Raw genomic sequence first — 26,586 nt, forward strand, 5'->3', positions numbered from 1 at the left:
GGATTAATTATAGATGTCAATTATGAGTAATATATTATGGATTTTTTTTTTCTTTTGGAAACACAATTTAGAACAATTATTAGAAAATAATCTTGAAATACTGCATAATAAAATCCGTCATCATCGGCAGATCCTACCTTTGTAAAGAAGAAAAATTGTGGAATTTGATGTTCGCTTGTCAAACAGGATTAACTTTATTTTTATTTTGATCTTTTGTGAGTGGGATCCTTGTTTCATCATCACAAGGGAAAACAGTGAATGAGGATACTCAAGCATTCACGTGAGTTGTGGACCATGTGATGGGGGTGACGAGGATATTCATGGCCGCCACCTATTCCTGTTGACTCAATGAGGTGTATCACGTGAGTTATCGCCCAGCTCCAACCGGTTACAATTCAAGAATCATTATTTGCTCAACGAAAAAGGACATGTTGGCCGCGATTGTGTGAGACATCCAACTATCCTGCTGCATTATGACTTTCCTGTGTATATAACAGTAAGGCTGATAGAGCACATCAGTACGTCGAATTAAATCGGGTTAGGTCGGATCGAATCGAATCGAATTGGTCATATTCGACCCTAAACACGTATAGCTCAAGTCTGAATCCAACTCTACTAATGGTAGAGTGAAAAAACATATCTTCATATCTTGAATGAAATTTTCGGAACAAGTATATCTCAAACAGTGTTGTTTATAAAAATTGCTGCCAAGAAACTATATATTGGTTGTCCAAAGCTGACGTATTTATTATTGCATTCATTTAACATGATCAGAAAATAAACGCTACAGGATACACCTATTGTGGCAACTTAGTGGAATGAGCGAGACGATGCGACCCCTCGCTCACGTGCATACACGCTACGTTATGACAACACCGTGTCAGAGAGACGCGTGTGGCGTGGCTTCTTCCTCTACTCCCGCTCCACGATGACAGCTCTGAGGGGATCCTTCATTACCACCGTGAACGCGAACGTCTCCGCTGGGTCCGGCTGCTCCCCGGGAACCGCCACCCACCGGAACTCCCTCACCATCCTCGCCAGCATGAGCTGGATGTGAAGCATCCCCAGGGTGAATGCCGGGCAGATCCGCCGGCCGGACCCGAACGGCATCATCCTGATGCCCCTCGTCCCCGTGATGTCGGTCTCCCACCCCTCCCCGCCTTTCATGAACCTTTCCGGCCGCCACTCCCCCGGGTCCTTCCACGTGCTCGGATTCTCCGTCACCCACGCCGTGTAGAACTCCACGCTGGCGTCCGCTGGGATGCGGTACCCGCCCAGCTCCGTCTCCCTCGTCGCCGCGTGCGACAGCACGAAGTGGCTCGGCGGGTGCCGCCGCATCGTCTCCTTCACCACCGCTTGCAGGTAGCTCATCCCCTCGACGTCGGACTCGGTGATCTTCATCCCCTTGTCCCTCCCCACCTTCTCGACGATCTCCTCGTACAGCTGGTCCTGCGCCGACTGGTCGAGCACCAAATGCAGCATCGCCCACTCGAGCATGGTGGCGCTCGTGTCGGTGCCGGCGCTCATGACCTCCGAGCAGAGCGTCACCAGCTCCTCGTCCCGGAGCCGGCCTTTGCCGGTGGGTTCCAGGCATAGCAAGGAGTCGAGGTAGGCCTCGCCGACCGGGCTCACCATCTCCCACGGCGAGCTGGGGTCACACTTCCCGCCGCTCTCGACGAACGCCCTTCGAGCTCTCAACAGTGGCACAAGACAGTCCATCTGCCGCTTCCGCAGTTTCCTGGCCTCGGTGAGCTGGCCCCGGAAGAAAGGGGTGAAGATGGGGAGGAAGTCGGGCAGCTTGGGCATCGTCATCATCATGACCTCCTTGAGGACCTCCTCGATCACCCGGACGTGGTGCTCGGGGACCCTGGCGCCGAAGCAGATGCAAGCGAGGATGCTGCAGATGGTGAGGCGGCAGTTGCTAATCATCTGGACCGCGCCGGTGGCCTCGAACTCGGCGCGCAGGCGAGCGAGGTGGTTGGCCATGGCCCAGTCACGGATCCACCCGAACTGCTTGACGCGGGCGGGGCAGACGATCTCGGAGACGAAGTTGCGGCGAAGGGCGCGCCAGAGTGGCCCGTACGGCGCCGAGTTGACGGTGCAGTTGCCGGAGCTGAAGAGGAGGCGGGTGGGGGAGTCGGCGGGGCGGCTGGCTAAAAGGGGGCCCATCTGGACCAGCGCCTCGTGGATGAGGTCGGGGGAGCTGACGATGATGAGGGTGCGCTGCCCCATCCGCATGGTGAAGATGGGGCCGTAGCGCTCGCGGAGGTCCCGGACGACGTACATGAAGGGCCGTCGCTGCAGGATCACCTGGAAGAGGTTGCCCACCACGGGCCACCCCGGCGGACCTGGCGGGAGCCCCTCCGGGGTCCTCGAGCACCGCCGCCACCACACCGCCGCCACGATGGCTGCTCCAACAACACACAAAAGGTCGATCAGGTCCATCTGCTGCTTTGCACAGCAGCAGCAGTACTGAGAGGGTGTGGTGGTAGCAGTAGCAGCAGCAATGGTTGTATTGGTGTGACGAGTTCAAGCTGTCACTGCATGGGAGTAGGGGTTATATGGAGGAAGAGAGGAGCTACCAACGACTACTGTGGCCGCTAAAGAAGTGAATGCAGATCTTAATGGATGGGAAATAATTCTCCTAAGAGAGTAGTTGGTGTTCACAGGTTGGATGGTGTTCAAGACCGGTAGAACCTCCATTGTTGGCTGGTAAATGCTGAGAGAGAGAGAGAGAGAGAGAGAGAGAGCGAGATGGGTCTTCTAATGAGAAAGGGTTGGGTAGATTCAGCTTCTGGAAGGCAAAATTAAAGCTCATGCATTTCTTTTCTTTTCTTTTGATTTTGTATCATCTAGATTCCATTTTGTATATTTCTAAGTACTTTACATCTAATTTAGCTTATAATTGCTATTATATATTACATATCATTTTATAACAAGTGATATGTGATTTGAATTTTCTTTATTTTTTTCGTTCAAGTGTTATTATGTTTATATTCTTCAAAATGGGTATTAAGTTGTAACCTTGTCATATTTTCGTTAAAACTCATGCAATATACTCCAAAACATGTATTATGTAATATAGAATTAATCTTTTTCTTCTCTTTTACAGTACACACACAAAGCGAGAGTGAGCAAAAGCCAATATTTTCTAAAATTATAAAATACATGTAAAAAAATTAAATATCTTTAGTAATCGATAGGAGAAATATTCGTTCCGATGTGACAATACAATTACGATTACGCATGGTAAAAAAATATTCTACTCATATACAAAAATTATCGGTGTCATAAAATATTATACTAGTTTGGATCTCGAGACCCCCTCGTTTGAATATAGATATTTTTCACTAATATTTTTCATAATGATAATAATAAAAAATATAGATATTTTTGTTTATTAAGATTCGAATTATTTTAATTAATAATTTTTTATATTTTTTGATCCGTATGTTTGAGCATTGCACGAAGCACAAAAAGTGTTAATTTCATGAAGTTTGTTTCATTTCATTGACCTGCAAATCTTCCACAAGTCCCTTTGATAGAGCTTCTCATTATAAAGTAACCAAGAGATGGAGATCTCCTCCTACAAGCACATCTATACAACTCTTCTACAATCACACAACACACACATGCCTCACGCTATATGCGCCCCATGTTGTCTTCCCTGTTCCTCAACGAAGCACGAGTCTCCTGATCGCCATGACTCGATGGCAGCCTCCGCTTACCTTCTTCTCCGCCATCGGAACCGTTCCCATCTCGAGAGGGCGAGCTCCTCGGAGGAGGATCGCTGGGTGAAGCAGCGAGGTACTCGAGAGCGGTCACCACGTCGCTGATCAAGGGGCGGCTGCTCGCTTCCTCCTGCAGGCACATCGCCGCCACCGCAAGAGCTTGGTAGAGGCCCTTCGTCGGGTACTTCCCTTCCAGTAATGGGTCCGCCATCTCCGCAAACTTCGTCTTGTCCTTCAACAGTGGTTCTGCCTGCAATCATGCAGAATGCAATCATGATCTGCTCCTACACGAACACTGAACGCTAACCCTAACAGTGATTACTGGATTCAGAGGTCTGCTTAGAGAAGCTGCATGTAAATGAGGGGAAACATTTATTTACCCACTGCACGAGATGCTGCTCGCTGGAGTGTCTCGACATGTCGATCGCCCTCCTCCCCGTGATGATCTCCAAGAACACGACGCCGAAGCTGTACACATCGGACATCTTCGTCAGTTGTCCCGTCAACGCGTACTCGGGAGCGCAGTAGCCGTACGTCCCCATCACCCTCGTCGACACATGGCTCTTGTCGCCCACCGGCCCAACCTTGGCCAACCCGAAGTCCGACAGCCTCGGTTTGTACTCCCGGTCCAGCAGGATGTTCGATGCCTTGAAGTCTCGGTAGATCACCGGCGGCTTCGCGGTGTCGTGCAGGTACTCCAGCCCTTTGGCGGCACCTTCGGCTATCCTCATCCTCGTGCTCCAGTCCAGCGGCCGCTGTCCCGGGCACAGATCTGGCAGTACGACTCTTGAGTGTTCGACGAAATGCCCCAAAGCCGAATGTTGCAGGATATCATCGATTTGCTTACCGAGAAGATGATCCTCCAACGATCCCAGCGGCATATACTCGTAGACTAAGATCCTCTGGTTTCCGTCTGCGCAGTAGCCGATCAAGTTGACCAGGTTTGGGTGATGAAGCAGGCTCAGTATCAGCACTTCCACGAGGAACTCCCTGCTTCCCTGAACACCGCTCCGTTCCAGCTGCTTCACTGCTATATCCTACATTGAGATCGAATTCGACCTTGAGATCCGAGAACTCGAGTATGATCGATCGGGTTTGGTTGGCATTACTTGGTTGGTGTCTCTGAGATGTCCTCTGTAAACTCTGCCGAATCCACCCTCGCCCAGAAGGCATTCTGCTTTGAAGCCGTTGGTCGCCGCCGCGAGTTCAGCAAACGTGAAGACGCGAGCGTGGCAGTTCCCATTGCCTATCCGTAGAATCTCTTCGGCTACAAATCTGCGCTTGTAAGTACCTGCACGAGTTTCATTTAACGTAAAAGATAAGCCACTGATATATATATATATATATATATATATATATATATATATATATATATATATATATATATATATATATATATATGATTCTGAACGAATTAACAACAAAAGGAAAAAAAACACTGATCGGCATTAAGTGCAATTGTATATGCATCGACAAGTACCTGATCCAATGGAAAGGTTCTTAGCAAGATAGACGAGTGTGTTTGTGTTCTTCCCTTCTCTTCCCTTCTCATACGAAGGTTCCTCTTTCGATTTGGGTGGCTTGAAACAGCAGAAGCAACCCATCGAGGCTCTTCCTTGGTTTCGCCCAATGAAAGCTGGGGATCAGAACACAGTATCTCCGAGGAAGAACACGATCCAACTATGAATCCTAACAGTGATTGGTAATTGAGATGATGAGGTGCATGATGTGAGTGTGGCCCCTGTGGATCGATCGAATGCGTCGGTCCACTTCGGGCCAAATGGCAATGGTGGAACAAATGCGAGGAGCTAAGATTGAAAGAAGCTGAAGGAATGCGACTATTTCTTACAAGTTCGTTCTGCTAATTTTGTCATCTTTTCTTTTCTTCGACTGATTGCAGCGGAGAGAAACGCTGGACGCCATCCATTCTACTCGATTTAGGTTGGGGGAACCTAATTTTAGCTCCTCTCTCTCTCTCTCTCTCTCTCTCTCTTTTAGAATGTTTCTTAATTCTTATATTTTTAATATAAATTAACTTCATATTATGTGGTTTCCTATTACACGGTTTTGTATAATTTTCTGGAACCGCTTTAAAAAATGATTAGTTTTAATAAACGATTAGTTTTTCTTCTAATTATAGTTTGCAATCTAATATTCATTATATATATATATATATATATATATATATATATAGAGAGAGAGAGAGAGAGAGAGAGAGAGAGAGAGAGAGAGAGAGAGAGAGAAAACACCTCATGGATCATTTTAATGCTTGAAAGGCTTTTAAATGTATGATAAATAGTTTAGATTTAGGAAACATAAAGAGAAGGTTTTTTGATAAGCCATAAACAGAGATCAAAGATGTAATCAGCATGTTATATTACAGAGGGTTGATTCATCAGCAGTGAAGGCATTCGAGCATACGTTTGGCAGAAGAAACTGTACACATCAACCAAGTTAACTTCAACTTGAAAGAGCTGATGCGTTATTATTACAACAGCACGCTAATGATATGCACCAAAAATATGGCAGCATGCAGAACATTCCAAGTCTGCTGTTGGCAACTGACCAAAAATCTCATGATAATGAACAAAACAAAATTATATAAAGAGAAATCATTATGATCGCGAAATAGAAAAAGAAAAAACAAGTATAGTCCACCCTTGGAAATTTGGAATACAAATACAAATGAATTTAGATTCTGAAACAAGGGGTCAAGCAAAAGAGAGAATCTCATTATTTATGCTTCTCGGAAAATGGATATCGAGTAAATCTAAAAAAGAAGAAACTAGCAATATATTGACAGTTTGCTGTCAATTATGAGAAAGAATTCCCATTCAACATTGTGACTCGAAGGAAACTGCTACTTTGTGCAGTGTGAGAAAGCTTCCAAAGCCAACTATAGATGATAAAAATAGTACAGACGGGAAGCAGACTTTGGGTTATGTAATTGGCGAATTAGATTATACAAATTTATGACCTAACAATAGAGCAAAGTGAAAATGATTGGCTAGCACTCCATTTCAAAGAGCAAAATAGGGGGGAAAGAACAAGCCTCAATGCCTCATCACCAGTATGATTCCAAGTATACATAACATTTTGATCAATAATCTCCCACCAGCACCAATAAGAACATTATGGATTTTGCCACCGTTCTATTGATCAGAAACGTTAACTGCAATAACCAGAAAAAACCTTACAGAGTTATAGAACTTAACCCAACATTTTGCTGACGTGAAAAAAATGAGAGACTGATCTGACAAGGATAACAGATAAATAGCAGCATCGAACATGGGGCTTAGTTCTTCACATACTTTTCTACATAAGCCTGCAGAAAGATAGAAAGTCAAGAGCGGTTAACACCACAAGGAAAGGTTACCCTCATGTAAACCTTACTGAAATTTTCAACAAGAAAAAAGATAAAAAGTATTAGGGCTTGAAAACTTACCTGCACAAGTTTGCTAAGCTTGGCTTTAGAGTGGACCAAATAAAGATCAATTTTCTCTTGAGTCTGAGGGATATTAGGGCCCTGTACTGCACTGGTCACTTTATCAACTACTTTCTTAACTATGGTCTTGTGAGCTTCTCTGCTTAATTGACCTTCCTTCCATGCGGGTTTTAGTAAATCCTTCACAAATTCCACAAGTGCACACTTAAACATCTTACTTCCCTTCGCATCCTTAGTTTGTTTATTTGCTCCATCAGCAACATCTGCATCGACGTCCCCTAAGTGAGCTTTCTCTTCTTTCTTGCCTCGTCCTCCAGTGTCTGTTACATTTACTTCCTTCGAAGGATCACCATCAGTTGGCTCCACCTGCTTGGCATCAATGTTCTGTTCACCAATATGATCAGTAACAGACACTGAGAGCAAGCTTTTAGAATTTGTGTCTGATTCCTCCATTCTGGGATTGCCAGGAAGGTTATTGATGTCAGGATTAATAGCTCCCACACTATCAGAAACAGCTTGACTGGGATGAATAGATGGTGGAAAGGCAGCTGCAGGAAGCACAGCAGAACTAGAACCCAAAGAAGGTTGTGATGGCGGCACTCCTAAAGTAGCAACATGTAAAGGGCCATTTCCAAAGAACTGTGCTAAAGATGCTGAAAGGTCAGTAATTCGTGCAGCCTGCTCACTGGTTACTACTTTATGCGAGATGACAGAACCAGAACTTATCGGTGATGGTTTAGTTTCAGCTGAACCTGCCCTTGAATACAATCCCTCCCCTGGTATATTCTGTGAGCTTGTCTGATGATTATCCGATATAAAACTGTTGTCTGATGGAGGCTCAAGGACAGGATTTTGCTTGTTAGGAGCAAGTAACTGAACATTCTCTTGACTCTGGCCATTTTGAGGTGGCACATGGCTCTGGTGACTCTGGCCCATAAGAGCAATGTTCCGAGGGCTCTGCCCATTAAAAGGCAGAACATTCTGCTGAATCTGACCACTGGGATTCAAGTTATGCTGATTTTGTCCATTCACAGATGACAGAAGGAATTGAGGGTTAGGACCACTGAGATTCAACTTGTGTTGGCTTGGTCCATTATGAGGGGATGGAGGGGCACTCTGTTGAGTCTGCTCTCCAAAATTTTGCTGGTTATTAACAGCATGTGGCAGAGAAAGAGCAGGCTGGTTCAACATGCTATGATTTAAATGTTGTGCATCTGAAGGGGTCAGTGGAACAACGAACTGACTTTGGCCATTTGGAGGCATTGGATAAACAACTTGCTGCATTTGCTTACTGAAATGCAGTGGAGCAACAACCTGAGGAATCTGGACATTAGGGGTAAAGCTTTGTGTACGAAGAAGCTGAGGAACGACATACTGACTCGGTCCACTCTGAGTAAAACTTTTTTCAGTGATAGGAGCCACAGTGAGCATACTATTGACTGAGTTCATCTCTGGTTTTGCTCCAATGTTGTTCGTGATCACACTCCCGCCTTCCTGGCATAACATCTCAACATCGTCAGGATACTGCTGTTTATCAGCATTTTGGGCCATAACCTGCATAGAGACAGATGAAGCATGTTGATGAGGCCCAGCGACGTCATGGGTTATGTTCTGCTCTTGGGAAGCTGGTTTTTGACAGCCTTCCGGTCTAAAGGTTTGACCACCATCATCTTCGGTTCCATGGGTTTGTTGATGTTGAGGATGTGTAAAATCTCCCATCTCTATAAACTGAGGAGCAGCAGATCTAACACCATCATTACCACTATTCCACCGAGTAGGAGTGATTTTATCTACGGCAATTGTTTGGCCACCCAACTCTGAAGCACTCTTTGACAAATTATCACCAGTGATCTGATCATAATCCCATCTACCATCATGTGGCTTGCCTTCCAGATGACTATCAAGGCCCTGATGTGAAAACTTGCAATTTTGACCACGGCGGCAACGCCCTTCAGCAAAATACTTGCATGGTGGGTCATTTACCTTGCGAGACTCGATTTTTTGGCCAAAAGATGCATCTTGATCCCTTCTATCATAGTTATCTTCTCTGGCCTCATTTTTCATGCTCCATCCACCACGGGAGGAAGCTTCTTGATGAAGATATCTGCATGATGAACCCCTCTGGCATCTCCCTTTTGTAAAATCATAACACAACTCGGCAGGCTTGTTGCTTCTATGTAACTCAGGTTTCTCCCTGTCACCATCATCATAGTGACTACGTTGCCTTTGAAATGGCTTATTTCGTGCATAATCAGTTTGATCCCATGAACCAGACAAATTCTCCTTGCCATTATGCCATGAGAACCTTCCCCTTTCCAGATTAGTTTCTCTTGAATGTGTGTTATGCCTATCAAACTCTCCACGGCCACCATCTTCATGAAGAAACCTGCATTGACTGCCTCTCCTACAATGACCTGATGCAAAATCTCTACAAGGTGGAGCCTGCCCTCCTGCTATGTTTCTTCCTCTGTCGGACCACCTCTCTGATCCTCGCTTTATACCAAAAGGGCTCCGGCTTCGGCTTCGGCTCCAGCTTCGGCTCCTGCTCCTACTCCTGTTCCTGTTCCTGCTCCTGCTCCTGCTCCTGCTCCTGCCCCTGCCCCTGCTCCTGCTCCTGCTCCTGCTCCTGCATGTTATTTCATACCTTCAGAGACAGGCAAACAACTAGGAAGCAGTTCATGCATCCAAGGAGATGTTGTCCACATTCAAAGATAGAAAGGCTTTAAAGGCATATTTATATATACAGCAAGTACCTGCCTGACCTTCTCCAACCACCTCTTGGAGAGACATTGCGACTGCGTCGCCTCCATGCATCAGGACCGGGGGACACACCTGAAGTATAATCCTGAACAAAAGATGAATCTGGTTCACCTAGCTCCCTATTAGCTTCAGCATATTTTAATGTTTCACTTTCAGAATCTGGTTCCCAAGATGACTTTTTTGAGTCATATTGTTCCATGAAAGCCCGCTTAGGTGATTCATCCATGTGAGAAGAATTTCTTGATGGTCGTATGATCTTATCATCCAGCTCAGGAAACCTCATAGGTACTTTGTCATGTTGAGAAATGTCTTTTTTCACATTATCATCATTTTTCATGTCGTGCCATAAAGGAAGTTGTTCACCATCATTCAGATCCGACTTTGATACTGTTTCCTTAGAAAGATCATCTGCTTTAACAGGTGGCATTCTATCTTGTCTATTCTCATCTAAAAAATTAGATTCTTCCACCACTACATCCCATTTAGACATCCGTCTTCTTACATTCTCAGACATTTTGCCACCTTCAAAATATTTTATATCTTATACTTCTGACAGGTACAACCACCAAGATGGAAGGCTTTGTACCCTTGAATAGCCGCTACTGGGACTGCACAAAATATAGACCACTAGAAAGATTTATCCATGCTTCAAAATAAACCTATTTTCATGGCATTTAATTACTAGACAATTTAAATGAGAGAAAAATAAAAAAAACTATGCTAATTAAATTTTCTTAAATGAAACTAATGAATAATGAAAATGCATTAAATACACTACTAACAGTTCTTGCAACATAATTGAAAGTGAAGCTCCTCTAAAATGATTAAAGAGACATGGCAATATTAAACCCACTGAAATGAATTTAAAGCCAAACATAGTTTCCCCACATGCACTGATGACACCCTTACCATAAAGCAACTGATCACAACATGCATGAAGATATATTAAGACAAGTTTTCCACATGATCGACATAAATCAAGAAAATCTGCCATGTCTCAGTTAATTCAAAATCACCTATTACATTAAATGGTACCATCAGTTCCAATATTCATGATAACCTACCAACAACTTGATTTAACGACATTTTTAATAATAAGAGATGCAGCTCATGTTTAGCTTTAAGCACTCAAGAAAGTTTCTCACTGACTAATGTCACCCCTCATATAATAGAAACATCATGTACTCCCCTTTTCATCGGAATCTATTCCCTAAGGCTATAGTAATGTGATACAAACTCATGGTTGCATCAACAGCAAAGATATGTGTGCAACCTGGGAAAGCATACAACATGAGGAGGTATTTCTTAACAAAGCGATGCTTTCTGAAATCAACCTTGTTATCTATTTGTCTGTGTTTTCCTAGCAAATAATATATAGGTATGGTTGTACATATGATATTATCTTGACTCTTGAGATTGTTTTCCTATTGCTAATAAGACTGTTATACATAAAAATGATCTGATGGTTTGTCATTTTGTAAAAATTTAGCATCCAAAACAACAGAATATGTCCCTCATCATATGCTATCTACAGCCCAAAATTCCTTCAGCATTTCAACAATCATTGAACACCGTAAGAAACAAGAATATTATGCTTCCTACCAGTTCTGGGTATTGGTACCATTTTGTTATGCGCTTAAGTAGTGCCTTTTGCAATATGATTAGCTTGTACACACAACACAGTACCTATCTTGGGTCAACTGATAAGCACCACCCCACTAATTAAATAGGATTCAAGTATAGTAACTAACCATCCTGTCTCTAACAAGTGGATTAAATAAACAATACAATATGGAACAGGGTCGTGCTGACCGATATAAACCAAATTGTGCCATGTGTACAAGGACACCTTGGCATAGCAAGAGACCCAAACAATATCCAGCCAAAAAACTAAGGTATATGGAACAACAATAACATACATACATACATACATACATATATATATATACATATATATATATATATGGATCAATTGAGGTTGTCAGTCCTGAGACTTGGGTCCAAAATTTCAAGAAGAAAAATGCATCTTAGTCAAGGGCTAAAAAGGATCGATTTCTTCAGTGATTAAGTGTGATTTAGTATTAGTGACCTTCCAAGTCAGTAATTTAAAATCAATGAAAAAAAAATTAAAATTAAAGGGTATAATAAGTTGACAAAAACACCAAGGCATCTTGGGGATCACAAAAAAGGTACCTGTCTAACAAGACAGGAATAAGGAAAAGAAACAAAACCAAGTAGATCCATTAACTTCCATTGGAATTCAATAAATTTGATCACAGGCCCACAAGATTCACATGACAATCCTGAAACATGATAAGAGCAATAAAATTACACAGTCACTTAATAACTAAGGTCATGTGTGCAAATTAACTTCAAATGTTTTGGATCTCCTATACAAGGTGTTCGATCATTTTCAATTTCTCCAAAAAAACAACTACTAAAACCGACTCACCTTGGTTATCAAATAGTGTGGAGTTGGTGACGATAGATCTTATCCTAACTCCAAGTGCTTAGACACTTAAAACACTAGTCCAGGTGACAAACTCAACATAATGTCACTGGGTTGTCATTCCAGTTAGTTAATTCATTTTTGTCATCCCATCTTGCACAATTTAGCTTCTCATTGTACCTCAACTCCCATAGCTCATAAAAAAATGTTTGTAAGAAAATGTATTTGGTATAATAGATATTAATATCTTAGAGCAAACGAAATCACATAACAATCAATTTTAAATTATTATAGATCAAAATGAAGAAGAATTTTCACGTTCTAAATGCTGCTTGTAGAAACTTGCACAAAATCGATACTTGGGTCAAGTGAAAGAAAAAAATGATAACCTTAAAAAAAGAGATGCCTCAGATCAAAACAAACAACCAACTTGCAACACACAAGTGAAACATTAGCATATAAATTTATTATTTTTTGGCCACATAGCCCAAATAAGCCAAGCAACTTCCATGATTCCTGACACCTGCCACTACTATCATTTTTCACAAACATCTTGCAAAACTTCAGCACAATCTGTGATGCCCATAATTATTTAACTGAAAAAAATTAAAGCTTTCTTTATTTCTCCCAGCAAATAATATGGCATAAATATTCCAACCAGCCCACTTTACAGTAAGTCTTTGCTCAACAAAAATTACAACCTTTGTTACAGCATTGTTTGCCTTCATGGCATCCTAAAGCCACAAAAGATCCAGACCAGAAAGGTCAAAAACAGATTCAACTACTAGTCAGTTAAAAACACACAAAGATCATCCTTTCTGAACAGCCTTCCCTGCTGCTATGGAAAAATTTCTCCGAAAGACAGATCTTTGGACACCAACAGGAATGAGGAATGAACTTGTGGGACTATTTTTTTTTCTCTTCCAAGCTTCCTTTCAAAATTCTACAATTTGCAAGTTGAGATATAGAATTTACGCATTACTTTCTTTAGATCATCGCTAGCTAGAAAATTCTTCCTTTAAAACCCAAAATGCAACGATCACTGCATCACTGGTACTTTTAAGAAATCCTGCAAAGGAGAAGAAAGACAACTCCATCAGCTCTCTAGATATCCTGACAATTAAATCATCTTATTTTCCTCCTTTGCAAGCATCAAACCAACTATATACTTCCTGAAGATGGAATATTTCGGATATCATGTAAATCCTAATATGATCATATGACCATTCTGTCACGTCTTAAGAACTTTTCAACTAGATGTTCTAAATACAGGAAAGATAGTTAAGATTCATTGTTAATTTGTGGTACTTCAAATCTAACTGGGATAATTGGACCACTCAAAGGACATGAATCCCCCAATACAGTGACATGTTCAAAGGGGTAAAAGTCTGCTGTTCTCTATAGCAGGCCCAGTGTGGCCTGCCTTTGCGAATCAAAGAATAAGGAACAGAAAAGATCACAGAGATGGATTTTAAAATGTCATTCGAATTAGCAGTGTTTTAAAGCTGAACCATTAAAACACCAGACATCAACCTGAATCAAGGGTCACCAATTTGAGTATTGTTCAACCATAGGTCGAGTCATAACACCATATGTAATTAAAAGATAAATACAAAAATACACAAACATATAGAGTAATTTATAAAGAAAAAATATTGTATTTGGAACTTTTAATAAATTTTTTTTATAAGATGACATTATGGCTTCTTTTCAATCAATAAAAAAAGTTTGTCTGAGGATTACTGTAATGTGCTCTAACTGTTGTATGAAATTATAAAGATAAGATGTTTGAACTTATATGCAAAACGATGAAAGTATATGAACCAATGAGACATAAAAAATCATAGACCTAAGGAAACTGGAAGTCATACAATTCAGTGTTTTTTAAAGAAAAAGACCAGTTTTCCATTCAGATCTAAGGGTGACCCAAATTGCATAGAATATCGGATATGTGGGCCAATGGGTCAATCAGTTGATCCAAGCAGGTTTTAAAACACTGCAAAAGGGTACAGATAAACAAAGAAAAAGATAATACAAAAAAATCATAACAAAGAAAACAAGATTTAAGATGCAAACACATGATCTTTTGGCAGGCATCTATAAGTATGAATAACAGTTGTGAGGAAGTGGCAAAACAAAGTATATAAAATTCAAATTTCACAAAAGGATCCAACCATCCGTTCTCATTATTTGTGAAGTTAAAAAGCCAAAAGTCAACATTCAATATAACAAAAAAGATAATTCAACCATTTGATTCAGACTAGCATACTAATGGTGGCCTTACACTATTGCCTGCAATGCCAAAGCAAAATCTACAGACATAGTAAAACAGCATTGTTTTGAGCCTCTTCTATTTTCCCCCTCCCAAACCAAGACTCTAACCAAGCAAAATTAGAAGTAACCTATTTGGAACTTCAATTTTAAAACATTATCCAACTATCATGGAGTAAAAGCCATTAAACACCTGCACCTTCACTTACAAAAACTAAACACAAACTAAAATTAAAAGGAATAGCAAAATGGTAGACGATACAGAAAATCTCAAAGGCTATGGAGATAAGGTGAGTTTACACATACTTCATATTTGCAACTTTAAGTGAAAAGGATTTAAATCAAACAAGCACTAGGATTGGAAAGAACTGGAAATTGGTAGACAAAGATAGAGGTAACGTCACTTCAAATATTCTTCATATTTGCAACCTTGACGAAAAAGGATTTGCACTAGAACTACATAAACTTGTTAGGAATTAAACATCTCAAAATTCGAGTAGCTACACAATTCTCAAGTAAATAATCAAAATCCATTTGACATGATAAGAAAGGCCGTCACCACAAAAAGAAAGGAAGAAAAGCAACGAGAAAGGAGAGACGGATAGCGAGAGAGTCACTCTCCCTAATGTGTTCAAGCTATTAATATACAAGACTAATATAGCGTAAAGCCAAAGCATTCACATCCTAGCTGCAAGAATTGTCCAAAGTATTAATCGGCATCCGTACATAACCATACCAGAAACGGACACAACATAAAGAATCCAAGAAAAGTAAAACCGGAAAAGCTCAAATTTTAGCATGAGTTCGAAAGATCTCAACCTGCATCAAGGTAAGAAGAACAACAGTAACAGCAATCGACTCATGTATTTCCAAAATCAAAAAGTAAAAGGGAAGTGGAAGCAGAGGGAAAACGGACCAAGCATCGTGTCAAGAATCCAGCAAGAAACCCAAACTACAACAAAAAGAGCAAGAAAAAGAACCCAAAAGGGGAAATAGACTGTAGCGCTCCATCTAACGAGGAAAGGAGGGAAGAAGAAACCGTACCTGATATCAGCGCGCCTGCGAATTCTGGCAGCGCTTCCGGTGAGTCGGTGCCCAATCGATCTAACAGGGAGGCGATCTGCTGCCTTCGATTTCCGATCTACTGCTCGGCGTCAGCGAGACATGGCGGCGGAAGAGCGTGAGAGAAGCGACCGGCATGGAAGAAAATTAGGGCTCCTCGCGAGATGGGAATCCGGGAAATGTCGTTTCCGTGTAAAGGGAACGGGAGGACCCGTGAGAAAACCGATTTGGGCGTGTGGTCGCTAAATAAGACCGTCTGAGCCCTGATGGACGTCTATGATCGACTCTTGTCAGCTTTCTGACCCAACCTAACCAAATTATTTGGAATCCGATCCGAGAACTACTCGTAGTCTATTTTAATTCAGGTAATATGATTTTTAGAATCCGACCCGAGCCCAACTCTAGTCGGATCCAATTCGGGTAGTATGGATTATTTAGAATCCGATCCGAGCCCAACGTGGTCTAATCCAATTCGGGTAGTATGATTATTTTGAATCCGATCCGAGCCCAAGTTGCAGTCTGATCCAATTCGGGTAGTACGATCATTTAGAATCCGATCCGAGCCCAACTCGAAGTCTGATCCAATTCGGGTAGTATGGATTATTTAGAATCCAATCCGAGCCCAACTCATCCTTAGCATGCCGAATCGGAGCCCAACTTGTGTTCCGAAACCGACAAGGATTGGGATTAGGCATTCTCGTAAATATTGAGCTCTTATGAAATATATATTAGGTATTGTACGAAGCCCTTCCATAAAACCTAAGCGGCCTCCCTCCTCCCATTTCTTCTCCCAGACCGCCCTTCCGGCGATTGCGGCCGCTTCTGTATGCCCGCCATAGGGGTTCTTCCTATCGCGGCCCTTCGATCTCAGAATCCGATATCCTTAGATTCGTCCCGTTTAGTTTGGTAGACAAAACCTAATTCTGGTCTCTGTTGGTTCTTCCTTCAAGTTCTTAGGGTTTCGAAGCAAGGTTCGACGGCCTCGGGTTTGCATCCGTGCCTGGAATTCCAAGAGGTTTCAGGTATGTTTTTCGATGCGGTTTCTGATTCTTTTTGTTGCTTGGGATCTGATCCATGCATAAGACGTTACCTTCACATTTTCTTGTTGTTTTGGCTGCTGTATTGCTCGTTGAATGGATCGCTTTTGACGCTATAGTTAGGTCTATGTCGTTACCTCTTTTCTTTTTGTCTGTGTATGTGGGTGAGGAGGTGATGGGGATCTTTATCATTCGATCTTCGTTTCACAAAAGTTGTACTTTTGTCCCTACTTCCTTGTAATAAAATAGATCTGTCGTGTGGGACTTAGAGCTATTTTCATGTTTTTTTTTTTTGTCCATGGATATTTTTTTTGCTGGGTACCAAGCCCTTCTAATGGTTATATTATCATGTCGTTATCAAAACTTTGGAAAGTGGTTTAAAATGGGTATATTTTGTTGTGTTTCTCCATCAAGCATGATGTTTTAATGTAATTCGTTGGTATCTAGCTGATCTCCTCAGTGAACTTACGGATGCTTCTTATTGTAGCTTCTCACAGTTTTGGATTTGACAGCATACGCTTTCTTTTTTGTCTTTTCCTGCAGCTACTGTCACGCCTGCTTCTTAGGAAGAAGCTGGCATCAAAAAACTTCTTCTGGTGAAAATGGCGACCTTTGCTAAGCCAGAGAACGCCTTGAAGCGTGCTGAGGGTAATAGATTTTTGTTAAACTTTTTTTTATGCAGAATTTATTGTTTCGTGTAGCTCGTGGAAAATGTTAGTGGTATTGTTTATGGATGCTAATGCTTACTATAAAACCAGTATGTTGCAGTCTCATGATTTTAAGGGTTCTCCATGGAACAAAATGCATGAGATTTGTATTGTTTCACAACCTAGAAGGGATTCTCTGCTTGGAGAGTTTATGATTTTGCTCAACTACTCCCCCTAGAATATGTTGACAATCAATCTTCTTTCATCTTATGTTGTTTTTTCCATAAATCACGTTGGGTGGTCCAATCAAACTGTCTTTTTATAGTCCAATGACTGCCCTATGATATAAAAATGTTCCATTATGATTCTGCTTTGCTAACAAGATACACGCCTGCATTTCAGAATTGATTAATGTTGGACAGAAGCAAGCTGCCTTGCAAGCACTACATGATCTCATCACTTCAAAAAGGTACAGGGCATGGCAGAAGTCACTTGAAAGAATCATGTTTAAGTATGTAGAGCTCTGTGTGGACATGAGGAGAGGCAGATTTGCAAAGGATGGACTTATCCAGTACCGCATCATATGCCAACAAGTGAATGTTAGCTCTTTGGAAGAGGTGATAAAGCATTTCATGCAGCTTTCGACAGAGAAGGCTGAGCAAGCTAGGAGTCAAGCACAAGCCTTGGAGGATGCACTGGATGTGGAGGATCTAGAGGCTGACAAGAGACCTGAGGACTTAATGCTTAGCTATGTCAGTGGGGAGAAAGGAAAAGATAGATCAGACAGGGAGCTTGTGACTCCATGGTTCAAATTCTTGTGGGAAACCTACAGGTCGGTGCTTGAGATTCTGCGAAACAATTCCAAGTTGGAAGCACTATATGCAGTAAGTCATCTAAATTCACATGACTCTTGATATATGGATTGCATAAGACAATCTTCTTTGATAGGGCACTAAAAGATTTTCAATGAGTTACTTGCAATTATGTGCCTAATTGTTTCTGTTCTAGGTTTCTTTAGTTGTATAAAATGTTTAATGGACTATATTTAAATATTTTTTCTCAGGTGATCACAGAACACCAAGTTTTTGTCGAATATTCTTTAAAAAATTCTTATTTAGCCTCCATAGAATGGAACCAACATTAGATATAGTGTGTTATGAGAATAATGATCTCATTGGAATCTTAGTTGATTTCTTTTCTTTTCACATCTAGATGACAGCGCATCGGGCCTTCCAATTTTGCAAACAATATAAGAGGACCACAGAATTCCGTAGACTCTGCGAGATTATACGAAACCATCTCACTAATTTAAACAAGTACAAGGACCAAAGAGATAGGCCTGATCTGACTGCTCCAGAGAGTTTGCAGCTTTACTTAGATACACGAATGGAGCAGCTCAAGATAGCAACTGATCTGGAACTATGGCAGGTCAGTTTTTGGAAGCTTACCTTCTTTCTTTTTATGTAATTAATTTTGGTTTCCATGTTATCATGTTCATATATGGTTTTCCTATACAGGAAGCATTCCGTTCAGTGGAGGATATCCATGGTTTAATGAGTTTGGTGAAGAAGAGTCCCAAGACACAGTTGATGGTGGTATACTATGCAAAGTTAACAGACATATTTTGGGTTTCAGATAGCCATCTTTACCATGCATATGCATGGTTCAGACTTTTCACCTTGCAGAAGAGCTACAATAAGAACTTATCACAGAAAGATTTGCAACTGATAGCATCATCTGTTTTATTAGCTGCGCTTTCAGTCACTCCATATGACCAAAAACATGGTGCATCACATTTGGAGCTTGAAAATGACAAGGAGCGGAACTTACGAATGGCTAGTCTTATTAATTTTACCCTTGATCATAAAGGAGAGAGTAGAGAAACGGTATGTATTTTTGTTAATTGCTTTAGATACCATGCCTCTGAATATTGTACTCATTTGCAATTTGTTCATGCTAACATCTTGCTTTTATTTGTGCAGCTTTCACGTTCATCACTGCTCATGGAATTGGTACAGCCAAAAAACGACTTAATAGTTATTTATTTGGTGCTTAAGTTATTTATTTTCTTGAGCAATGATAGTTGTAATCCAGCAATGGTTTTAATCATACTCTAGTAAGTTTGTTGAGTTTTATGTTTGCACCCCTATGAAGTTTATAGGTTGTTTTCAAGATGTGAAAACCCATTATTTTGTCTACTCTGCATCTTACTTGTTAGAATCTACCTCTTTTCAAGGTAACTATTGTTGGATGGTACATCGTTTACTTGGATATAGATTGTTTGCCTGACTAAAATATTTCTCCTGATTATTATTCTGCTTCTCGATTGGGCTCGAGGTTTTATAAAGAGAGAATGATTTTCATTTCTGGAGATTTTGTGAATGGGCTTATGTCTTTTTCTTCTCTTTGGTAAATGATTAATGTATTTATGATTCTGTACAATGTGTAAACATCTAGAAGAATGATTAGGTCTCATTATGGTTTCTAAAGACTTGTTTTTCCATTATGTACATTTCTAAAGAGTATGTTATTGACGATTCAGTAGTGGCATAGGTTTGATCTATGGTCATTGGGGGCCTCCTAAAAGGATTTACTAGAGTTGTTCAAAATAATCAAAATAACTGGTTATCGATGGAATACCCTGTTGGCTCTATGTGACATACTCGTTTGGCTGAGGACTTCCAAACACATTATAAGTTAAACCTGTACTGATGAATAACCAACCCGCAATGAATAGGGAAGTTATAGTAATGCTATGAATTATCGGTTTCCAAGGAGAGAAGCATCAGACATGTATGCCTTTGTTCTTCTGATGGGTATATCGATGTGCTGTGCTGGTTTGAAGAGAGATCAACCTATAACATGTAATATTTTGTTAAGCTAGGATTCATAAGGGATTTTTGGTTAAGACGTTATTCACATGGTAATCTTTGAAACTGCATAAGAACATATGCTACTAGTTGATTACTGAAGTCAAATTGGGACCTTGGCTAGTCATACTGCTGAAAACTTGAAAAAAAAATGCTTGATGAAGTTGAATGATGTCTGTTATTGTGTTTCATCAGTTTAATTATTTTGTCTTGAAATGCTAACCTTTTTAGTTTGTCTTTTGTGTCATTGTTGCCATCCTATGCCACTAGTCTTCTCCTGTGTTTATGTAAAAAAGTTTAGACACTTGACTGCTCTATGCTGAAGTTATGGCACTTGTGCTATATGCTATGACACCTGATAATCCTTTGTGATGTAAGTAAATGTTGTTAATTTAATGAAGCCTATATGGTACAGATAAATAAAGGTGTAATGGCATGCGTCTCTCAAGAAGTAAAGGACCTCTACAATATGTTAGAACATGAATTCTTTCCTCTAGATCTTGCTTCACGTGTCCAGTCATTGCTTGGTAAGATTTCAAAACTTGGCGGTAAGCTATCATCAGCTTCTTCGGTACCAGAAGTGCAACTATCAAAATATGTTCCTGCTCTTGAGAAGCTTGCCTCCTTAAGAGTGCTTCAGCAGGTATGTATTTGTGCTCCATAATTGCCATTACCCTCATATTTTTCTTATTTGTCTTTTTTATCCCACTTTTATTTATGTTTTTTCTGTCTTGTATTTTTTTTAGGCTTCTCTGGTGTATCAGTCTATAAAAATTGAGACTTTGTCAAAGATGGTTCCTTTCTTTGACTTTTCACTTGTTGAGAAGATATCAGTTGATGCAGTCAAATATAATTTTCTTTCCATGAAAGTCGATCACCTGAAGGGTGTTGTTTTATTTGGTAATGTGGTATGTCATCCTTGTCTCTGTTATTTGTGTATTCCTTGATACATGGTACTGCTTGTGTACATTCATGTGCATGCTTAGGTGTTGCACAACTTTAATTATTTAAAACCAATTTACATTGGTGCCATCATGTGCCTGTGAAATAATCCTCTTTACCTTCCCAAGAGGAAAAATAAAATCTGTGCTCTTAATCTACCTTATTCTTCTGGATTGTTGAACTCCTGTAACTTTTATGCTGCCTGTTTAGTGCACATGCATCCTATTTCTTAGGCCGGTCGCATTAAGGTTTTGTCTCACTTAATTTGTGGAAGATTCGGCAAAGTGGTGTTGTATCATCTGTTGTTAGATAGTATTGGTTTATCAGAGAAAGCGAATGAAAGTCTGTACTCCCAGCTTCACTGTATGACATTGTCTCGTTATAGTATTTGTATACCATTATACTGCAGGAGTTTTCTTCTATTTTTAGTCTATTTCATTGAGGGTGTATCTGATTGTATTCTGTACAAAGTTTCATTCTCTAAGTAATCATTTTCCACAAAATTACTTTCTAGGTCGTTAATTTGTGGAGAATGTTGTTGCAATAGATTCTTCTCCTGTATTTTTCCCAAAGTTGGTGTGAAGCTGAGCTGAGTGTATGTCAAGCTGTTATATTTTCTATTTCACAGTTTGTACAGGATGTGCTATTGTTTAATCATGAATGACATACATGCTATTTATGTTTATCATTCATTAGTCCTTTGCCATTGTAATACCGAACAGCCATTGTGTAAAACATCAGTTATTTGCAACAGAACTCGTGCCTTTACACCATGTAATCTTACACCTGTTCTCTCCCATATATTCTTCTTGCACCTGGGATGTAATCTTAGTATGTTGCACTCTGAATTCTATGCTCTAAATAACACTCTTAGGTCAACTATTTATTTGCAGTTTGCACTTCTGTATATGCACTCATTTGACTGCTGGCTGATCATTTTAAACTTGCATTTGTTTGTCACTAAGACTAAGTGAGCTATTTTAATTTATTGCCTTCTTTGAGTGTTTCTTTGCAGTTTTCATGTGTGTTTACTGTTACATATATAAAAATTTCTCTAATGGCTACTTCATACATGAAGATGACATTGTTTTGTTCTCAGGACATTGAATCAGACAAGCTGTCTGATCATCTTGCTGTTCTAGCTGATTCTCTTAGTAAAGCAAAGAAATTGATTTATCCCCCTGTGAGAAAACAATCTAAACTGGCAGAGAACTTAAATGGTCTAATAGAAACAGTCAGTAAGGAACATAGGAGGCTCCTTGCCAGAAAATCCATCATCGAGAAACGAAAAGAAGAACATGAACGTCAGATGTTGGAAATGGTGTGTGATATTTCACTCTCTTACCAAGAATGGTGTTCTTTGCTTGAGTTTAAGTTAATCTTTAGTTTTGAACCTTTTGAAGGAACGAGAAGAAGAATCTAAAAGACTAAAACTTCAAAAGATTACTGAAGAGGCTGAACAGAAGCGACTTGCTGAAGAATATATTCGAAGGGAGGAACAGCGGATTCGCCGTGAAATAGAGGAGAGAGAACTCCAGGAAGCTCAAGCATTACTTCTTGAAGCACAAAAAGGTGCAAAAAAGAAGGGAAAGAAGCCTCTTCTTGAGGGGGTAAGCTAATACTTCATTTCTTTGTTCTTAACGCCCCATGAAGGATGATGTATTAGCTTGATATTTGAGTGGTTTTCTATTGTGAATTTCCTGTTCTTAGTTGAGTTAATTGGGTATTTCTATATACCATATGTATAGTTTTGAATTGTATGAAATTTTTGAAAGAGGTTATAAATATAACTGCATGGCCTAGCAATTATTTTTTTTATCAGAAGATAGCTAACGTATATATGTTTCCATCTTCTTTGAGGTATTCATCTAGTTTTTGTCAAAATGAGATTTGCTTTCACAATATTCAAGTCATTTGGGTCCAATTACTTGATGATATTCCTTTCATTAGCTAAGATTGATTATATTTCTATCTTCTTTTAGTCATTCATCTGGCTTTTGTGAAAGCGAGAAGTTGCCTTCACAATTTTGAAGAAAGTATTTCATGTCCAATTATTTAATATTTTTTCTTCCAGAATTGCCCATCCTACAGCTTATTTTGCAATGTTGATTGTTATTTATTCATCTTTGTGTGTTTAGCTAAAGCTTCTTTGTAATATTTATTGAAAATTTTGAGAATCGATCCTTTCACTATCCATTTTAAGCAAGTTGTTGATCCTATAGGAGAAGGTCACAAAGCAGACATTAATTGAGCTGGCCTTGAGTGAGCAATTGAAGGAAAGGCAAGAAATGGAAAAGAAACTGCAGAAACTTGCCAAAACAATGGATTACATGGAACGAGCAAAGAGGGAGGAAGAGGCCTCTTTGATTGAGCAAGCCTTCCAACAGCGCTTGGTCCAAGAGAAAATTATTCACGAACGCGAACAGCTGGTTTATTTGTTTTCTTGATAGTTTTATTTGTTTTCATGAAATTCTTTCATTGTTTTTGGTAATTGAGATTTACCTTTGCTTCTTATAGAAAGAGATAGAGCTGAGCAGGCATCACCATGCTGGTGACCTTCAAGAGAAGAATAGACTGGCCAGATTGTTGGATAACAAGGTTTGTATTTATGCTAAATGTTTTCCACTTAAGGTTTAGTAATTTTGTTGATAATATTTCCTTTTTTGCTTATAAATTATCTACCATCCATGTATAGAAACTTTAGCCTATAGAAGCAGCTGTATTGACCTCAATCTGGATTGTGATGGTTATGCAGCTATTAGTACAAAGTAATGTTATTACCAATGGGGAAAGCCCTTCTCTGCATTTTTTCATTGGTGGACATGTATTGTATTTTGTAAGCTATTCCCATGTGTGTCTCCATGGGTATAATTTGTTTAATCAGTAAACCATTATTAATGAACACAAAGCACAAAATAAAAGATTCAGATTTCAGAACTTTATTTGCTTGTATCAAATTTAAAGTAAACTAAGAGGATCTTTGGTAAAAATAATCTTGTAACTCCATAAGATTTTTTCCAGAACACTTTCATGACTCACCTAGACTTGAATTAGCCTAAGAAGTATCAAATTAGATTCGCCTAGTACTTCTGCTATATTGCATTATGTAATTTGATTTTGGTTTTATCAAGGGTTGGTTCTTCACTTGTACGCTCTTTGAATGGATTAATACATTAATCTTGTGCAAGAAACATGTAAAATGTCATAGTGTCTGGCGTTATGTGAGCTCACTGTCAAATTATGAAGTAGAATTAAGCAAAACACTAGACTGCAGCCATTGGTACGATTTATAAAAGCTGTGTTTTAGACTATGTAAAATCATAACTGAATATATGAAGTGCTGAAATTCATTGGTTAGTAATATAGACAGTTTCTCAGTCTCCTGGATCTATTGTTTGGCAGGAAAGGGAGGTAGAAACAGGATATTGCTGACGGAATCGAAGATATTTAGATTTGTGAAATTTATGAGTGGTCTTTCAACACTATTAGGACATGTATTTTCATACTTGAGATAGATTTGTGGCATTACTAAAATAATTGAAAACAAGAAGTGTCTTACGACTTGTATTGAATTACTGCTTCATTTATCATGTGGTGCTTTTGATATGGCGCATTTTGATACTCTCTCTCTGTCTCCAGGTTATATTTCAACAAAAAATAGTTGACCATCGCGAATTGGAATATAACAGACTGAAGAAAGAGAAAGAGGATAGAATTAACCAGATTGTAGCGGCAAGGAAACATGAAAGGGAGATGAAGAGGAAGATGCTCTTTTATCTGAAGTCTGAGGAAGAGCGTCTGACCAGACTACGAGAAGAGGAGGAAGCTAGAAAACGTGAAGGTAATTGTTGTGCACCAACCACATCATGGGATATGAAGCACCAGCTTCAGTGCCATGTCATACGGTTTGGTCCTAATTATTGTTTCTTCACTGTTGCAGAGGAGGAAAGAAGAAAGAAGGAAGAGATAGAACGGAGAGCGAAGCTGGATGCAATTGCAGAAAGGCAGAGGCAGAGAGAGAGAGAGGCTGAAGAGAAGGAAAGGCTGCGAAGAGAAGCACTTCTTAGAAGGCCCACTGAACCACTACATCGGCCAGCCGACCCAGTTTCAGTTCCTCACCCCTCTGAACCTGTCCCTGCTGCTGCTGCTGCCGCCGCTGCCGCCACACCTGCACCAGGACCTGGTAAGTATGTTCCAAAGTTCCTCCGTGAGAGAAACGAGGGACCAAAGGGCGCCCCCCCTGAGCCTGATCGCTGGGGAAGGCAGGACAACCGCCCTACTCCATCCAGTGATATATGGCGGAGTGAAGAGCGTCGATCATCATTCGGTGGTGCAAGAACATCATCATCCTCATCTTCCTGGTCCTCATCACGGCCACGTGGTGCACCGTAGGCTCTTCATTGGTAGAGCAGTGGGCTATGCCTTTTCGATTGTGGCATTTTGATGTATTATGTCAAGTGTCATTTCGTTGCCTTTTGTCTTGGAGACAAATAATGTTTTAGGTGACATGTTGGTACTTTTAGATGTACTCAATCGAGTGTGAGACTGCTGTTCTTGCCTTTTTCAATCTTTTTTTATATTGTTATAGATGTTTTTGTACTACTTAAATTGAACATTTTTCTATTCCTTTACACTTTGTGGTCTTTTATGTATCTAAAATACTTAGAGCCAATGTTCCGAAGTATTTCATGATAAAAAGCTCCAAAGAAGAGTGCTAATCAATTTAATTGGTACAAAATTAATCATGAGATATAATGAGTATATATATTTATATATATAATCAACCTCCTTGGTGGCCGTGATATGGTCCATAAATATGTATATTACCCTTAGGTTTGGTACAGTATGTCGCAGCCCACAAATAACATTTAGTATAAATTATTTAACATGTCAGTATCGACCAGTATGATTAGCATATAATATAGTAGAATCTTAAATCATGCCTCAACATACACTGGCCTTTTTAAAACATTCATCTATAACCATTCGTCGTACATTAGGCAACCTTACGTGTATGGTAAATCGTACCAGTATTAAGGAACTTCGCCTCTCATAATTTGTACGACTAATGGTTTTATATTTCGTCCGGACCAATACATCAACGTTAGGCAACTTAATGTGTAAGGTAAGTCGTACAAGTATTAAGGAGCTTCGCCTCATACTTTGTACGACTAATGGTTTTACATTTCGTTCGGACCAATACATATCGTGTCCTGTGATTTCCAACATTATATATATTGAGATCTAAAAGAAAATTTTATGACATGTGTCGGTGTATCGTGTGTTGATATGCTTATACCGATTCTATCGACGATCGACACATCTTTTTTTAATATGTAGTAAAATCTCTTCAAATTTATCCTGTTCGTGGC

At 40.1% G+C, this 26,586-nt stretch overlaps 4 protein-coding genes across 5 annotated transcripts; 1 reads left to right on the forward strand and 3 right to left on the reverse strand.

The window, feature by feature from the left end:
• Positions 1-883: 883 nt before the first annotated feature.
• Positions 884-2,469, reverse strand: LOC135633739 (cytochrome P450 77A3-like). The gene has a single exon (XM_065143599.1). The coding sequence runs from the start codon at positions 2,443-2,445 to the stop codon at positions 913-915; it is 1,533 nt and encodes a 510-aa protein (XP_064999671.1). The 5' UTR covers positions 2,446-2,469; the 3' UTR covers positions 884-912.
• Positions 2,470-3,524: 1,055 nt separating this feature from the next.
• LOC135585147 (probable serine/threonine-protein kinase PBL7) lies at positions 3,525-5,659 on the reverse strand. The gene is made up of 5 exons (XM_065140977.1): positions 5,212-5,659; positions 4,841-5,022; positions 4,579-4,768; positions 4,112-4,503; positions 3,525-3,981 (listed from the first exon to the last, which is right to left on the reverse strand). The coding sequence occupies exons 1-5, from the start codon at positions 5,333-5,335 to the stop codon at positions 3,643-3,645; spliced, it is 1,227 nt and encodes a 408-aa protein (XP_064997049.1). The 5' UTR covers positions 5,336-5,659; the 3' UTR covers positions 3,525-3,642.
• A 1,066-nt stretch (positions 5,660-6,725) lies between these two features.
• On the reverse strand, positions 6,726-15,938 carry LOC103979041 (zinc finger CCCH domain-containing protein 55). Of its 2 annotated transcripts, none has more exons than XM_018823645.2 (4): positions 15,701-15,938; positions 9,939-10,544; positions 7,177-9,802; positions 6,726-7,056 (listed from the first exon to the last, which is right to left on the reverse strand). In XM_018823645.2, exons 2-4 carry the CDS (start codon positions 10,448-10,450, stop codon positions 7,027-7,029), a joined length of 3,168 nt encoding a protein of 1,055 aa, XP_018679190.2. In that variant the 5' UTR covers positions 10,451-10,544; positions 15,701-15,938; the 3' UTR covers positions 6,726-7,026. The 2 variants fall into 2 exon arrangements, with proteins under 2 accessions (XP_018679190.2, XP_009393327.2); XM_009395052.3 differs by having other exon boundaries at positions 9,930-10,544.
• A 547-nt stretch (positions 15,939-16,485) lies between these two features.
• LOC135633353 (eukaryotic translation initiation factor 3 subunit A-like) lies at positions 16,486-25,845 on the forward strand. Its single transcript, XM_065142722.1, has 14 exons — positions 16,486-16,740; positions 17,299-17,403; positions 17,805-18,286; positions 18,615-18,830; positions 18,920-19,288; positions 19,385-19,414; positions 20,688-20,915; positions 21,019-21,180; positions 22,314-22,535; positions 22,618-22,824; positions 23,437-23,643; positions 23,732-23,812; positions 24,854-25,055; positions 25,155-25,845. The coding sequence occupies exons 2-14, from the start codon at positions 17,358-17,360 to the stop codon at positions 25,604-25,606; spliced, it is 2,904 nt and encodes a 967-aa protein (XP_064998794.1). The 5' UTR covers positions 16,486-16,740; positions 17,299-17,357; the 3' UTR covers positions 25,607-25,845.
• Positions 25,846-26,586: the final 741 nt, after the last annotated feature.

The sequence above is a fragment of the Musa acuminata genome, chromosome BXJ3-3, assembly GCF_036884655.1.
Source record: "Musa acuminata AAA Group cultivar baxijiao chromosome BXJ3-3, Cavendish_Baxijiao_AAA, whole genome shotgun sequence".
NCBI classification, from domain to species: domain Eukaryota; kingdom Viridiplantae; phylum Streptophyta; class Magnoliopsida; order Zingiberales; family Musaceae; genus Musa; species Musa acuminata.